General features: G+C 34.2%; 2 protein-coding genes and 1 long non-coding RNA gene across 4 annotated transcripts; 2 read left to right on the top strand and 1 right to left on the bottom strand.

Moving 5' to 3' along the window:
• The first annotated feature begins 310 nt into the window (after window positions 1–310).
• na (sodium leak channel non-selective protein na) lies at window positions 311–12,775 on the top strand. Its single transcript, XM_085487889.1, has 29 exons — window positions 311–526; window positions 1,037–1,170; window positions 1,263–1,448; window positions 1,583–1,806; window positions 1,891–2,165; window positions 2,422–2,669; window positions 2,852–3,247; window positions 3,455–3,646; window positions 3,723–3,860; window positions 3,966–4,172; window positions 4,301–4,497; window positions 4,566–4,688; window positions 4,937–5,110; window positions 5,180–5,359; window positions 5,439–5,691; window positions 6,122–6,289; window positions 6,414–6,622; window positions 7,051–7,171; window positions 7,295–7,428; window positions 7,498–7,663; window positions 8,309–8,503; window positions 8,596–8,813; window positions 9,027–9,250; window positions 9,530–9,666; window positions 9,767–9,903; window positions 10,157–10,307; window positions 10,376–10,510; window positions 10,801–10,975; window positions 11,167–12,775. Exons 2-29 carry the CDS (start codon window positions 1,066–1,068, stop codon window positions 11,343–11,345), a joined length of 5,247 nt encoding a protein of 1,748 aa, XP_085344015.1. The 5' UTR covers window positions 311–526; window positions 1,037–1,065; the 3' UTR covers window positions 11,346–12,775.
• Window positions 12,776–12,790: 15 nt separating this feature from the next.
• On the bottom strand, window positions 12,791–17,792 carry Mcm3 (minichromosome maintenance 3). The gene is made up of 11 exons (XM_029318169.2): window positions 17,607–17,792; window positions 17,255–17,367; window positions 16,943–17,151; window positions 16,612–16,742; window positions 16,294–16,532; window positions 15,939–16,181; window positions 15,296–15,659; window positions 14,652–14,956; window positions 14,387–14,537; window positions 13,863–14,284; window positions 12,791–13,293 (listed from the first exon to the last, which is right to left on the bottom strand). The coding sequence occupies exons 1-11, from the start codon at window positions 17,673–17,675 to the stop codon at window positions 13,095–13,097; spliced, it is 2,445 nt and encodes an 814-aa protein (XP_029174002.1). The 5' UTR covers window positions 17,676–17,792; the 3' UTR covers window positions 12,791–13,094.
• LOC114942744 (uncharacterized) lies at window positions 15,247–17,255 on the top strand. Of its 2 annotated transcripts, XR_003821873.2 has the most exons (4): window positions 15,247–16,340; window positions 16,405–16,548; window positions 16,617–16,736; window positions 16,935–17,255. It is a non-coding gene; the product is annotated as an uncharacterized LOC114942744 (long non-coding RNA). The 2 variants fall into 2 exon arrangements; XR_003821872.2 differs by having other exon boundaries at window positions 15,247–16,548.
• Window positions 17,793–17,796: the final 4 nt, after the last annotated feature.

Genomic DNA, 17,796 nt, shown 5'->3' with positions numbered 1-17,796 from the left:
TCCGCATCCTTTCGTTCTTATTTAATTTCTCAACGATCAATATTTATTATAATTATTATTTCTGAATAAACTTGCTATATGTAACTTTCAAAGTACATCGATATAGTTTATACATCAAATTTAACTTTTTGCTGTCGAAATATAGATGAAGAATTGTCAAAATTGAGAGAAAAGTACTGAGGAACGGTTTAATTAAGAAGAAATATTTGTTATACGGAACTATTTTGAATATGTATAATTACTTGACGATTTCTAGATTTCTGGAAATATTTTTAGTGAAATATTGATTTTCTCGAGAGGCAGGGAGCGCCTATTGCTCATGCTCGCTCGCTCCGATTTTCAGCCGTGCTGGACCGCCTGGTGACGCGGCCGAGGCATGTTTCGTCGCGACATCGCGACAGCTTGTTATTACCTCTGAGATGTTTATTACACGTTGAGCTTTACCGTTGCTTTATACCGAAGATGTAGTCTATAGAAATTGCCGCAAAGGCAGCATCCGTCGTTTACCGCGAACAGCTAAAAAAAGGTGCGATATATAATATATAAATAACATTGATGTCTCTTTGCGCAGATAGAAACAGTTGTTTGTAAGAAGATTGAATTTTTCTTTGATTATAATTTTTTCAATCGTATAAATTACTATGTTGTATTCTTTAATTAAAGTTTTAGAGTAATCTGAAGAACTTAAAAAGTATCTTTTATATATATGTATGTATTTGTAATATTTTGCAATTTTATTTTGCAATTCAAATATGTTATATATTATAAATGCTATACATTTTAATTATAAATTATTTTTAAAAAATTATTAAATATAAATTTTTAAATGTACTACTAATTAAATATATAATATTCGAATAATGCACATATTTTAGGATGATTGGTGTAACGTCATCGAATATGTAACGAGAACACGAGTGAAATGTAATAATTATTCAATTAATTGACAAAATTTAATTTTTAGAAATTATTTGTAATAATATTGTGTTTTTAAACGAATGTATTTTTAAAATAAAATTGTTCGTTTTACTTCCAGGCCTCATCATTGCGAACATAATTCCTATTATGATGCTGGGGCGGAAGCAGAGCCTCAAGGGGGAACCCGTCCTGGCTGATTATGGTCCGGAGGAGTCCCTCAATGAGAGCGCTGACATAGAATGGGTCAACAAGGTGAGCGGAAGTGCAACAAATCAATCGGAAAGAGAGTGAAAATTGCGAAAGAGTTTCCTTTTTCTTCAAACAACTTCCATATATGATTTCAGCTATGGGTGAGAAGATTGATGCGATTTTGCGCCCTGGTTTCATTAACTTCCGTCTGCTTAAACACGCCAAAAACCTTCGAAAGAGTACCGGCTCTTCAGTATGTTACCTTTATTTGCGATTTGATAGTCACGTTTCTATTCACCGCCGAAATGATCGCCAAGATGCACATACGAGGAATATTAAAGGTAAAGTCGCTCTCTTCATCGAGGAAGAATCAAAGTATCCAAAGTATATGAACATTTGAAATTTCAAAATCAAGAATTTTTCTAATATATTTTTCAATATTGGTGTATTTTGATTGCTTAATGATTTTGCACAGAGGGACAAGTCCTATTTGAAGGATCACTGGTGCCAATTCGACGCTAGTATGGTAATCTTCCTCTGGTTGTCCGTGATCCTGCAAATGTTCGAGATGCTGGGTTTCCTCGTAAAGTTTAGTTACGCTTCGATTATGCGGGCACCACGGCCGCTGATCATGATACGTTTCCTTCGAGTTTTCCTCAAATTTTCAATGCCCAAAGCCAGAATCAATCAAATTTTCAAGTAAGAGAATTAATTTCGCAGACTCGTTTAAATTTAATTTATTTAATTGTTGATGACTACATTCAATTTTTTATATTTGTACAGACGCTCGAGTCAGCAGATCTACAACGTAACGCTTTTCTTAGCGTTCTTCATGTGCTTATACGGACTTTTGGGGGTGCAATTCTTCGGCGAGCTGAAAAATCATTGCGTATTGAACACAACCGACCCGCATTACATCACGATCAATAGTCTAGCTATTCCCGACACGTTTTGCTCCACCGATCCGGAGTCTGGATATCAATGCCCCGAAGGAATGATCTGCATGAAGCTGGAATTGTCCAAGTATATCATAGGCTTCAATGGATTTAACGATTTTGGTAGTAGTTAATGTTAATATTATGCCCTTTAGAATCCCAGAGAGTGAATTGATTTTCTATGACAATTCGTCATTTGTAGATATTATCTTTGTAAAAATATTGCGAAAGTAATATATTCAAAATATACATAAATAATTGTTTTTGAAATAAAGTATGAATGAATTATGAATTCAATATTCTCTATAAAAAAAAGCAAAAAATAAAAATTTTTAGAATTGCGAGATATATGAGATTTTTTTTATTTGAAACTTTTCAGCCACCAGCCTCTTCACCGTATATCAAGCAGCTTCTCAAGAAGGATGGGTCTTTATCATGTATCGTGCAATCGACAGTTTACCGGCATGGCGTGCGGTTCTTTACTTCAGCACGATGATATTCTTTCTAGCTTGGCTGGTGAAGAACGTCTTCATCGCCGTCATCACCGAGACCTTCAACGAAATCCGAGTGCAGTTTCAACAAATGTGGGGCGTCAGAGGCCACATTAGCAATAGTTCAGCATCCCAGGTCAGTTCTTCTCTTTCTCGAGATTTTTGAAAGAGAAAAAGATTATTTAAAGTATCAATAAAACATTATATATAAACATTGTTATTTAAAATTAATTGTTAAGCAAATAATATGACTTATTTTGATGAATATTGAAATTTTAACTCGTTTACTTTATTTTTCTTATTATCTCATTATTGCAGATTTTGACTGGAGATGACAATGGCTGGAAGCTAGTGACGTTAGATGAGAATAAGCACGGAGGTCTGGCGTCTCCGACCTGTCAGGCCATCCTTAGATCGCCATATTTTCGTATGGTAATAATGTGCACAATCCTAGCGAACGGTATCACAACCGCAACGATGAGCTTCAAGCACGACGAAAAACCGAGAAACACTTATATAAACTACGATAATTATTATTGGGCTGAGGTCGTCTTCACGATACTGTTGGACCTGGAGACGCTCTTCAAGATATGGTGCTTGGGATTTCGGAATTACTGCAAGCATTCGATTCACAAATTCGAATTGCTGCTTACCGTTGGCACAACTATACACATTTTGCCGGTCTTTTATCTCTCTGGCTTCACTTTCTTTAAGGTCTCTGCTAGTTATCTTTGACTCTTCTCGTCTTTCATGTTTTTTCACTTTACTTTACTTTCTATGCTCGAATCTATGCTCTTTGCTATTTGAACGCATTTTGAACTCTTTGAGTCGTTGATCTTTTAAACTTCTACAAAGATTTAAACAACATATAGAAAAATGATAATAGATTGTTCATTTTTTTATATTTTTGCGTATGAAAAGGTCCTCAGAGTGGTCCGGCTTATTAAAGCATCACCGATGTTGGAGGATTTTGTCTACAAAATTTTCGGTCCTGGCAAGAAACTCGGCAGTCTTATTATTTTTACCATGTGCCTGCTGGTGATATCTTCGAGCATTTCCATGCAACTTTTCTGCTTTCTTTGTGACTTTACCAAGTTTGAATCTTTTCCCGAGGTAATTTTACGCTTTAAATAAATTATTGTGCCACACGATTGTGCGTTTCGAACTTTAAAGGATAATTTCCTTTTAGGCATTTATGTCGATGTTCCAAATTCTTACGCAAGAAGCCTGGGTCGATGTTATGGATGAGACGATGCTACGAACTCATGAGGCGATGGCACCTCTGGTCGCAATATATTTCATTTTGTATCATCTCTTCGTCACCCTGGTATGTGATTATTGCTTGAAATTTTCTCGATGCAGTAAATGCAAATGTGTTAAAATAATATAAACAAATGCTAATTAATATAATTAATTATAATTATCTTTGCAGATTGTATTGAGTCTTTTCGTTGCTGTGATCTTGGACAATCTTGAGCTGGACGAAGACATAAAGAAATTAAAACAATTAAAATTTCGTGAACAAAGTGCTGAGATAAAGGAGAGCTTGCCGTTCAGATTGAGAATCTTTGAAAAGTTTCCGGATAGCCCGCAAATGACGTGTCTTCATAAAGTACCGTCGGACTTCAATCTGCCGAAGGTTTGCAAAGAAATATCTTTTTGCTACTCATTAATAATTTTAGTAAATGTGTAACTAATATTAATTTAAAAAAGCATGTATAATAATTATTCAATGCATTGAAAGTAATATTTGATATCTTTTCCAAGGTGCGTGAGAGCTTTATGCGACAGTTTGTGATCGAAGTAGATGATGAAGAGAATGAAAATGCTAGAAGAACTAACGAGGCCTTCGATTCAAAGATGGTGTATAGAAAACAACGTCCGGTAAAGATCTTGAACAATCCGCCGAAGGTGAGAAATGTTGTCACTAATTTGAAGAAAGCAGCTGTCATTTATATCATAAAGTAAGTTTAACGTCGCGTCGCGATTTTGCTTTTTTAGAGCTTGGACTCTAATTTTTTATTATTTATAGTGATTCCAACAATCAAAGATTGCTATTGGGAGATTCTGCCATGATTCCAGTACCAGGAAAAGGACTTTTAAAACCGCAGGGTACTGTTAGCAGCGCCAAGCAGCTTCGCATAGACCAGAAAAAGTAAGAATAAAATATAAAGATATATATATATATATATATATATATATATATAAATAACATATATAATGATCTAAATTTCTTTTTCAAATCGTTAAAAATAAAAGTTTCAATATTTTAAAATATATTTATATATTTTTATATTTATATATATTAAATATATTTTTTAAATATATTTATAACAATAATAATATATTTTGCGTTTTAACCTTTATTCTAATTATTTTCTGTCCATTTACGAACGAAAATAGATCAATCAGAAGAAGCGTCCGAAGTGGATCGATCAAGCTCAAACAAACGTACGAGCATCTTATGGAAAACGGAGACATAGGCGGAATAAACAGAGTTAGTTCAGCACGTAGCAGGCCGCATGATTTAGACATAAAGTTGCTTCAAGCGAAGAGACAACAGGCGGAAATGCGAAGGTACTCTTACATACGTTTCCAAGATCTCCATCAGCAATCTCTAATATTCTATATTTTTTTTATCTGCAGAAATCAACGAGAAGATGATTTGCGAGAGAATCATCCATTCTTCGACACGCCGTTGTTTGCAGTACCACGCGAGAGTAAATTCCGAAAGTATTGCCAGCTTTTTGTCTATGCGAGATACGACGCGAAGTTAAAGGATCCTTTAACGGGAAAGGAGAGGAAAGTGCAGTACAAGAGCTTGCAGTAAGATTCCTTGAAACATCGAGATGTAACTCAAGAAACACTTAAGCTGACGAATTTTGTATCGCTTTCTCTTTCGCAGCAATTTCCTTGGTTTAGTGACCTATCTCGACTGGGTGATGATATTCATCACGACGTTGTCATGCATCTCAATGATGTTTGAGACGCCCCGATACCGTGTGATGCAGGAGCCAGGGTTGCAGATCACTGAATACTGCTTCGTTATCTGTATGAGCATTGAATTAACGCTCAAGATTTTGGCGGATGGTCTGTTCTTCACACCCAAGGCCTACATCAAGGATGTCGCCTCTGTATTAGATGTTTTCATTTACATTGTACGTGTAATATTTATCAAGCATTACAAGGTGTCTCACCTTGTATAAGAGGATAGAAAATTCCTGAAATTAGCTGTTTATTTTTTAATGCATGCAGTTATTGAGAAAACAAAAATTGTATTGAAAAGAGGAAAATCTACAGTGTTTAAGGAATATAAATAAAATGTTTGTATACCAGTTTATTTTATTTAAAAAAAGTAATGAAAAAAATGGGACACCTTGTATAAGCATATATATCAGCATATATAAATAAGAGTAAAAGATTAAAAAAAAAAATAAAAAAAATAAAAAAAAATAAATAAATAAATAATTATGTGTGAAAAATTATAATTATGATAAAAATCATATGATGAATAATTATATAATATTATAATTATATAAATGTAATGTCATAATGATTTGTGTTATAATAATTATTAAATTATTGCAGGTGAGTCTTGTGTTCTTATGCTGGATGCCGAAGAGTGTGCCACCGAATTCTGGAGCGCAACTGCTGATGATATTACGATGCGTGAGGCCATTAAGAATCTTTACTCTTGTACCACACATGAGAAAGGTCGTTTACGAGCTTTGCAGGGGATTCAAAGAAATTCTGTTGGTAAATGTCATTTCTATATTTTAAATATTTTAAAGCACAGCATCTAAAGTCTCTGATCCAGAAACGGATTAGTGGATTTACGAACTGCCAACAAATTGATCGATTAAGAATCTCTTCTATTTAGGTATCGACATTGTTGATCCTGTTAATGTTTGTATTCGCGAGCTACGGTGTACAGCTGTACGGCGGTCGATTAGCGAGATGTAATGATCCCACTATCTTGAAGCGCGAGAATTGCGTCGGTGTGTTCATGAGAAGAGTGTTTGTGACGAAAATGAAGCTACGACCAGGAAAGAACGAGAGTTATCCGTCCATTTTAGTACCACGCGTTTGGTGAGCAGAAAATAATCACAGTGGATCGGTCCAATTTTCTTTCGATTGATATACAATCATAGTTATATTTTATCAAGGGATAGTAATTCGTTAATTAATTAAAAGTTAAATAAAAAAGTTTAAAAGTTAATAACCTTTATTTAGCTTAGTTAATTGAAAATGAGTTAATTTTTAACTTAAACTTGTTAACTTTTTTCTAAGTTAAAATTTATTTTCATAACAATTAAATCTTATTATATCTGCTTGAGCTAGGCTCATTTTGTAGGCCTTGAAGGGACCTTTAAAACGCATCCCGGCCTACTGTTCTATTTTATTTAATATACACATAGTAGTTATATAATTATATATTTTTTAATCATTTATATCCTCTCTTAATGTAATGCTTATATATCATTTTTCTGTAGTACTAATACTTAAACGCATTTTAGGGCTAATCCTAAACGGTTTAACTTTGATAACATCGGCGATGCGATGCTGGCTTTGTTCGAAGTACTTTCTTTTAAAGGCTGGCTCGATGTGCGAGATGTTCTTATTAAAGCTCTCGGTCCCGTAAGTCATTTTTATTTTTTTTTGTCACTTTGATATACAGATATAACATGCACATTGTAAAAATTTGCGTATTTTAAGAATTTAGAGAATTTGTCTTATAATGCCTATTCTATTTTGTTTCAGATTCACGCGATCTACATACACATTTATATCTTCCTCGGTTGTATGATCGGTTTAACGCTGTTCGTGGGTGTCGTGATCGCGAATTACTCTGAGAATAAAGGCACCGCTTTGCTCACGGTCGATCAGAGACGATGGTGAGAGGCCTCGAGATAATTTCATCGGCGATCTCTAATATGATCTACTAGATGTGAATTTCGATGCAGGTGTGACTTGAAGAAACGTTTAAAAATCGCCCAGCCGTTGCACTTACCGCCGAGACCGGACGGCAAGAAGTTCCGAGCTTTTATCTATGACATTACGCAGAACATATATTTCAAACGCTTCATCGCGATTATGGTGATCCTAAATAGTGCTCTGCTGTGTGTCTCTGTGAGTTGAATAAGGCTTATCTTCCTAGAGATTTAGACCGATGTCAGAACCGATATAGATTTTCAGGACCCCGCGCGATCACTTCCATAATAATCCCACTTTTACTTAGGCATATTCAGATTGCTTTCATTCGCCGTAGATAGGCTCTATTTATGAATAGTTTAATTACAGAAATATTTGTATAGTAATTAGAGAAGAAGAGAAGACATGCATGATCACGTAAACTCAATGTGCTAGCTTAAAATTCTTATAACAAATCAGTCTTGCTTGAAAGAGATGGTTTTGCGCTAATCGCAAGCTTTAAAGAAAAATAGATTTATCAAAGCAATTTTCTATTCTACTTTTTAGAGTTCTTTATGAATTTATTAGTCATATGTATAGGACAAGTATCTAACAGTAGGATCACGAAGAGCATCATGTTGAAAAGACAAAGTGACGTCCGAACTCGAAATAGAAGATAATAGAAAAAAAAACATTTCCACACGTAGAGAGAAGCCCTCATCGATTTGGAGACTGTTACTTTGAATCATTTGTTCCTTACCGGCTACCATTAGACCGTGGCTAAAAGTTAGTGTGACTAATGTTAACTCGTGTTTAATCTGCGATCTTCTCTTCTTTTTTTTTCTTTCTCTTGCTCGATCCAAGTGGAGAATCGAGAAAGAACACACGGAACCCCTGGCTACGGTCTCCACGATTCTGACACTGGTCTTCCTCGTGGAAGTAATCATGAAAAACATTGCTTTTACACCACGTGGCTATTGGCAGTCCAGAAGAAACAGATATGATTTGCTCGTGACAGTCGTGGGCGTTATCTGGATCATCATTCATTGCACAATGAAGGTACGTTTTGATATATCACCGATTCTCTTCATCAACGACTGCATTCGTTTTTTCTTATAGCATTACCTATAGGTTTGTCGCGTTGCTTTCAGAATGATCTATCCTACGTGATCGGATTTATGGTTGTGATCCTCAGATTTTTCACCATCACCGGCAAACACACGACTCTCAAGATGCTGATGTTGACAGTCGGTGTGTCAGTTTGCAAGAGCTTCTTCATCATATTCGGCATGTTTCTCCTTGTCTTCTTTTACGCGTTAGCCGGCACGATAATTTTTGGTACCGTCAAGTACGGAGAAGGTATAGGAAGGTGAGAAATTATTATACATTTTGCGCAAGTATATAAAACTCTTTTAATTTATTATGAAAAAATTCTTCTTCCACCAGATGATTTTTGAATGTGAAGATAAAATTTTAAATCTACATTTTTTGGTGATGACTAAATCTCTTTTTTAATCTGATTCTTTCTTATGTTTTTTTTCCGTCTGTGTGATATATTAAAAGCAATTTCTTTGCAATCCAGACGTGCCAATTTCGAATCACCGGTCACCGGCGTGGCGATGCTTTTTCGTATAGTGACGGGAGAGGATTGGAACAAAATTATGCACGACTGTATGATACAGCCACCCTATTGCACACCGGCGGATAATTATTGGGAAACGGACTGCGGCAATTTCCACGCCTCTCTCATTTATTTTTGCACCTTCTATGTCATTATTACTTATATCGTCTTGAATCTTCTAGTGGGTATGTAAACGATACGCTTACAAAAAAAAGTATTTATAAGTTAGATATAATCACATAAGTATCATTTATATTAAAAAAAATGATTATTAATATAATAATTAAATTTATATAATATATATTTAAAAGAATTATTTTTTCTCGTCTTATTTATGCAGAGAAAGAGGGTTTTTGAGGGCTCTCTGATTTTTTTGAACAATATTCTTTCAATTAGATCTTAACAATAATTTAACTAGTGAAAATCGAACAAACAGAAAGAATGAAAAAATTTTTTTCAAACAGCTATTATCATGGAGAACTTCTCTTTATTTTATTCGAATGAAGAAGACGCGTTATTATCGTACGCTGACATAAGAAACTTCCAGAACACGTGGAATGTCGTTGATAATCATCAGAAAGGTGTTATACCGGTGAAGCGGGTATGGTTTAACTGGAACCTTGAATTAATAATCCCGTTATCTATTTAGACGATGTAAAATGATCCGTAGAAGCGCGAATGATAATACTAGCGTGTTTCAGGTGAAGTTTATCTTGCGGTTGTTGAAGGGTAGATTAGAAACCGATCCGCAGAAGGATCGTCTGCTCTTCAAGTACATGTGCTACGAACTGGAGCGATTACACAATGGTGAGGATGTCACCTTTCACGACGTCATTAAGTAAGTTCTGTGACCGCGAATTTTAAATCATATCTATTTATTATCTCTATTATAAATTTTTAATTAAAATCCGTAGGTGTTTTGTGAATTTTTCAGATCTTTTATTCAATACACAGTGTTCTTAAATTCTTTCCATTTGCCTTATTTACTTTTTGGTTTGGAACTAGTTCCTTCAACCAGATGATGATATGCGAAAAATTTTATATTATTTGTTTAATCATCAAAGCTCTTCTTAAATTAATGAATTTTTCAGTATGTTATCGTATCGTTCAGTGGACATAAGAAAAGCGCTTCAACTAGAGGAATTACTCGCACGAGAAGAGTTCGAATACATAATTGAGGAGGAAGTAGCCAAGCAAACTATTAGAACCTGGTTGCAGGGCTGTTTGAAAAAGATACGAGGGGTGAGAATCGATTGACTTCAAAATCACACCTAGGAAATAATCTTTTTCTTTTTTTCTATATTTTGTAGAAGCAACAAAACAGTCTCATCGCCGGACTTCGTGCTACGAATAATGCGGCTGCGATACCTCAAGATCAGGAGAAAAGCAAGGAAGAAAAAGGCAAGGAAATTAGCGTCGATCGTGAGGAAGAAACTGAGACGAAGGTATTTTACGTTGTATTGGTTACTCATTATAACTTCAAACATTTCTGAGAGAATAGAAAAATTGATCGAAGAGAGAGAACTTTCCCAATATTTTTTCATCAAATTTAACAAATCAATCAAAGCTTTTAGAAGAAATATATGAAATATTTAGATGATCTCTAGAATGTTGCTACACTTTTTACATTGCTATTTACTTGTGGACTATAATAAAGTTATAATAAAAATTATATAATAATCACTTTATTGTGAAATTCGAGACATTTTATTAGTTATCTTTTGATGTTGATTAGGATGTCGAAGCACCGAAACATAGAGCTAAGAAGCCCGTAGTACTACCAAGATCGGACAGTATAGGAAGTGCTTCGGGAAGAAAATATTTGGCTCCGACGTTGTCGGATCCCGCATCCGTTCGATCTGAGAAAGATAAGATTGCGGTAGCGAAGAAGAGAAACAGCAGACCGCCATGTAAGTCTAAATAAAGCGATGGCTTTTTTTACATGATATATTATCTTTATATTATATTATTTTATATTTTATATATTTTTATATTATATATTATATATTATTTATATTATATATGATTATATATTATATATTTTTATATTATCGTATTTTTATCATTAAATATGATTTTGGCTTACGTTTTTTTCTTTCAGCGATGGTGAAAAATAATTTACCCCATCTAACGGAAAATACGGAACAAAGCAGGCAACAAAGGGAAACGTTGACCAACAAGACAACCGCGTCTAAAGTTTCCAGTGTCCAGTTGGAAGTTCGAGAATGGTGGAAGGAGCAATTAGCTTATAGCAGCGAGTCGAGCGAGGACGAGGTTTAAATTTTGCAAGACGAAAAATTACGATTAGAAGATAAATGGTTATAATCAGAAGCGGACTGTAAAGCAAAGATATTTTTAGCAGTGAAAAAAAAACGAATTCTTTCTCTTTTCTCGCTTACACAAGCCTAAATATTTTGCGTCGAGTAAGGGAAAAGAAATCCGAGAAAGAAAATGTGGTATGTGCCTATATATATAATAATTTTAATATTGCTTGAAACTGATTTCAAAAAACTTTAACGTGTTGAGCTTCGATCAGAATTGACCATTTCTAATGCTAAGAGCTGTTACGTTAATATTTTCCTACGTCAAAGAACAGTTCGTACGCCTTCTGTATTTTTCGTTGCTTATTGAAGCTCATCATGTTAAAGGAATCGATTTCCTAACGAAAGAGAAAATTGTAATCGAGATTATACATGCTCATTTCATATCGAATGTCGGGGCATTATATGTGTGCGTGCGTGTCTGTATGTGTATGTGTGTGTGAAAGAAATTGTCCATAAGAAAAATTATTTAAATCCATTGATATGTTGAAAATTTCGATGTGTAGAGAATTTTCTGTGCGATGTTCATTCATTATCGATCATGTTATCGGACACAACATTTCGAAGGTAATTGTATAGTGAATTTTATACGATATACAAAGTTAATTCATTGTGCGAATAATAGTTGGATAGTGTTGTTAAGGGCAACTGTGAGTACAATTAGCGCAAGATGCAATTCGTCGTAGATACTTTTGTCACGAAGATGGTCCCGATTCTCTGTGAAAATAATAGAATTATCGTGGATTGTCGATTCTTTCCTCCTTACAACAAGAATACGTCCTGAGAGAGGGCCTCTTGTATTGTAAAATAGAGAGATCTACGCGAATTGATTGATTTAATATCGGCGGTTGTAAAGTGTTAGCACTTGATGTTGATGTTATATCTGTTACAATTAGCAGTAATGCTGTTACGGGTGATGCTTTAAAGTAAAGTAAAACAACAGTCGCGCAGGAAAGAGTTACTTGGCCAAAGAGGTAACTTATTTTCAAACGAGATTGTGTTGGCTACACGTTGTGCATGTTGAACATAGGAAAGAATTGGAGCATTTATAGATATATAAATATATAATATTATATTATATATAATATTATATTATATGTAATATTATATATATATATATAAAATATAAAAAAATATATATATAAATATATAATATTGTCGTGAATTTTTATAATAAAACGAAGAATGCGATCGATGTTGGCACAATAATACGCACACGCAAAATAGGTCGATATGTAATGCGTATATATGTATTTACAGAAGCGAATTTAGCGTTGGAAATCACATTATGTTTACGTCGGTGTAAATGAATGTTGATGATTGTTGCTAGTTTATGTACCAATGTGCTGTCTTATCGAGTATAGGACAAATAAATATTGTTAGACACCATTATTTGTTAAATTATATGACATTCGTTATTATTATTCTTCGATGATTATTGGATTATAGTATAAATACAAAATATAATTTGTCGAATTTTTGAAATTTATAGAGTATAATACACATACATAAATTAAATAACATAGATTTTGTAGATTCATTATCGTTGTCATAAAATCTTTGATTATCTATTATTATTATATTGGATGATTTTATGCTTGTAATCTAATAATTACATTGAATAAACGTGGTTTTTAATTTTATTTTAAATGGCACTTGTGCGCGCTTCAAATAAAAAAAGTAAATAATATAAAATATCAATACGATTTTATATTAAGAAGATGTTACCTTCCGCAGCCATAATTTGATTAGCTTCGGTCATGACGTTGATGGCGGCGTCGATCTCCTCGTTTGTGAAATTTAAAGATTGTGTTGTGTTTAGGTAACTGGTGACTTCACTCAGCGGAACTGTCTGAATCCTTCGATCTTGGCATAACTTGTTAAGCGATGATTTGAAGACTGTAAGTCTAAAAATCAGAGGGAAATTAATTTGGAGAATATACTTTCTCTTCGATTAATATTTTTCATTTTTTCCATTTTATCAGATGTAAGTATTAGTAATAAAATAAAAACATAAAAATAAACGTATATTAAGTATTGAAGATCTAGAGATATAAAGAGTTAAAGTATGAGAAAACTAGCTGATTTGATCAGGAATCAATTTCATCTAGGATTTCCTTATAGGTTCAAAAACCCTGCATTAATCTTATATAAAATTGAATTTTGGTAAAATTAGCTAGTTTTCTCGTATATTGTAGCTTGTGATCTCAACAAAAAATGTAATAAGTTCAAAGTTAAATAATAGATAGTTACCGATTTACAGCTAATCAAACACGCAAAATTTGGGCTCTGCGAATTGTTTGACTGGCTTTAACTTAGCAACTGTCCATTATTTAGCTTTGAAGCTATTACATCTTTTGTTCAGCAGGTCACAAACTACAATAATGAAAAAAACCAACTAATTTCACCAAAACATTCAGTTTCCGTAAGGATTGTGCGAGGTCCTTTCAGATTATTTTCTTCGAATAAAAATTACCTTTCCTGTGAGATCGTCGGCGTCGCTGTTTCTGGGACAGATTCCATGCTTTCCGCGGTCTCTGTGCGACTCGGCGACGTGCGCGTGCTGATTTTTTGTGATTGCGTTCTGGTTATTCTCCTCGTTTCTTCATACGCCTCGTCACTATCATATTCATACGGATCGTCCGAATCTTTCGTTTTTTTACTGCGTTTCGCCTGTCTAGTCTCGTCAATCTCGTCTGCATTTTCCGAAGCGTCGCTATCGCGACGTCGTCGCTTCTTCTTTTCCTTCTCCAGGACGCGTTTGAAGTAGGCAAACTGCACCAGCTCTATCGCGGCGTGCGCATCCTCCTCTTCTACGTTCTTTGAAAGCCGTGCTTTTGCATGCGCCGTCGACAATCTGATTAACGTCTCCAACGTTCTCGCAGTTACTGGTTGAGTCTGAAAATAGTGTATATTTATGTAATTTCTTTTTCATGACGTAATGTAACGTCGATTGGAATCTTTCTTTTAACTTCTAGAAATAAAATTATAGAAACTTACTCTCGCAACGTCGTATTCCACCATATCTTCCGATCGAAGTTTCGAATATTCCTCCGCGATAACAGCACTGGCTTCTTCTGTGAGTTTGGGTTTCATGCATCGTGCGATATGAATGTACTTTCTCATGAACTGTATGGTGAGGATCTGGTCACTAGAAGAAATTTATAAAACTCTCTGTATAAAATCTTTACATATTAAGTATTCAGACTAAAGTTATTCTATTTAAAATAACAGAATGGATATTATGTGATATATATGTATTTACTTTTTAGAACGCGTTTGTCCATGTAGAAGTGGATCATATTTCTGATAAACTTGTGACTGTGTCTCCTCAGTAGCTACATCATCCGGATTCTTCGTCGTCAACATATCCAATTTGGAACCTAAACTCAAGGCCTCCCCATCTTGCTCCAAAGGATTTCTATATCGATGCATTCTGACGACATGATCGCTGATTACGTGATCCTGATCCGAATCGATCACGTCTAACATAACGAAGAGCAAATCGAAACGCGACAGCAGAGAATCTTGCAAGCCGATGTTCTCCATAGGTGTTTTGTACTGATCATACTGAAAAAGAAAGAAAAATCTTTCACTAATATTATACTTTTTCTCTCATTAAATATTTTATTCTGTATATCGATATTCCATTTATTTATTACATATTAATCTAATTAATATATACATTATTTGCTATATAAGAATAATTGTAGTTTTTAGTTTCATAGATATTTTTGCAAATAAATAAATCTTCAAGTCTATCAAAATCACCCCATAAATTACAGAAAATTATCTAAAGAGTTTTTTCATAATCGTATTTTTTATAGACTGTTTTAATAAAATCGAAATATCTTCTTATTTTTATTTATTATATTATTAAGAAAATATACTACAAGAGAATGAACTTACCCTTCCATACACAGGATTTGCAGCCGCTAGTACCGAACACCGAGCATTCAGACTGGCGTGAATGCCCGCCTTGGCGATCGTGATTCTGCCTTGTTCCATTACCTCGTGTATGGCTGTCCTGTCAATATCCGACATCTTATCAAACTCATCGATGCAAATAACACCGCGATCCGCCAACACCATCGCGCCCGCTTCCAGCCTACGTTCGCCGGTTTCCTGATCGACCGTAACCGCCGCCGTCAAACCGACACCAGAGGATCCACGTCCGGTGGTTGGAATTGCACGTGGAGCAGTGCACAACACATAACGTAGAAGTTGTGACTTGGCCACTGACGGATCTCCAATTAGTAACACGTTTATGTCCCTATGAAAGATGTCCTAATTATTATTCCATTCTATCGTTAATGAAGATTAAAGACAAAGAGACAAAACTCATAATTTGCTGTTAATAATGAACTTTTTGTTAAATTATTCTTTTCATTTATTTTATTAAACTTGCAAAATTATAAAAACATCTTCTCAAGTAAAATTTTTAAAAATTTGTCAAAGCTTATTAATAAATATAATAGAATGAATTAGATGTCTTTTTATATCTATTAATCGCATTTTCGATAGAAATATAAAAAATTCGATGAAATCTTACCCTCTCAGCCTCGTACCATTTGGCAAAATCTTCTCTACCCCGCCTAATAGAAGACAAAGAATCGCCTTTTTTATGTACTCATTGCCATGTATGGATGGTGCGAGGGATTTAGCAAGGAGCTCGAAAATATTTTTGCAGGGATTATTCTTCGCCAGCTTCTTGCACATGGCCACGTCGTCGTGGGAGATCGCGAGATTGGCTTCCTTGCTCAATTGCATCACATTGTTGGCGATTAGAACAGTTCTGATTGCACACAGATAATTATTATGATAGAACACTTTTAGATGAAAGTAAAAGGAATTTACAAATCATAATTAAATTGAGAAATAATTCTCGATCCTTGTCTAGGATGTACCTAAAAGTGCCAGTCGTGTATCCACCTTGCTTTCCTGGGAGACATCGGTAATTTCCAACAATTTGCACTCGATCTCCGGGCTTACACAAGTCTACTAAATCGTTGTCGCAGATCACGTCCACGCTTCTTGGTAGCTGTCCAGCTGGAGCTTTCTCCGGCATTTCTTGTATAGTGAGTGTTTGATGATCTTTGTAAGTGGACAAACCAAATTCTGTTTCCAACGGGTTGCCATCTTCATCCTACAAAATCAAAACAGTAAGTTTCTCTGAGATTAATAAACAAATATTTTTTATTCTACTTAAATATAGAGATAATTACTGTAGTTGGATAAATTGCGGAATGTGGGAAGGCATCCAAAGAAGTTAGATCCGAATATGCTCTCTCCAAGACCGTTTTTGTCACATCACAGTAATGGACACTTCTTACAACTTTTGGTCGTACTAGTGAGCCTACAATAAATATTTTCATATATATATATGTATAATTTTTATGAAAAGAAATTTCTAAATAAAAAATATAATTATTTGATAGTCTATCAAACAATCTATATACAAATGAATTCTCATTCAAGATTAAACAGATTTAGATATAAATTTAATAAAAAATCTCTTTACATCAAAATTATATTTTTTTCTTTATAGATACTCACATTTTGTGACGATACCCTCCATACATACCAAGTTACCCAGATAATGTGAGGTAAGTGTTCTGGGTGTAACATGTTTGTTTCCAAAGCTACCTTCAAAAGCTACAAAGAAATCTTTGTTGCTCTTAGCATAATCAATATCTATACTCGAAATATACTGTTTTAGAGCATTTTGAAATGCCAGTTGTTCTTCAAAAGAATTATTTAACAAGCTGCAATATAATTAATTTATAATTATTCTCTCAACTTTTCAAGAAATTGCAAAATATTTATATAGATTACAAATTAATAAGCAAAGAAATAAATCTATCATACCTTGCCGTACGCACAGAATTTTTTCTCCTCAAATCATTAATATTTACAACCAGCCTGTATTTGTTATCCTGAACCATATTCTTAACCATTGTGGCATATATGCCTTGATCTTCCTATGAACAGAGAATCAACAGGTAAGAAATATAAAAATAATATGATATAATCTCTGTCTTGTAATAAATATAATTGAATACTAAGCTAAACAAAATTAACAGAATCAAAATATCAATGATCTTATATTAAAATATAAAATAACTATAATTAAATTAACAATTAATACAAAAAATAAAATAGTTGATGTAAAATGAAAGAGTTGAGTGTTGATAACACATGCTGATTATTAAATACCTACCATGTCGTCCAGAAAATCAACATATTCGCGTGTTATCTGCTCCAGATTCTGATCAATCTCCGTATCCATTTCTGCGGTAATCAATTACGATCTAATATTTGTTACGTGAGATATACTACACGGGAAAATTCGAAAAAAAGTTTACACTGCTTTGAAAGATAGGCAAGCACGACTCAGTCCCCTTTGCGCG

This window comes from Nylanderia fulva, unplaced genomic scaffold, assembly GCF_048542155.1.
Source record: "Nylanderia fulva isolate GAGA-0341 unplaced genomic scaffold, ASM4854215v1 Scaffold6, whole genome shotgun sequence".
NCBI lineage: Eukaryota > Metazoa > Arthropoda > Insecta > Hymenoptera > Formicidae > Nylanderia > Nylanderia fulva.
The sequence above is the reverse complement of the archived record's forward strand: the minus strand, read 5'-3'. Positions and strand labels throughout refer to the sequence as shown.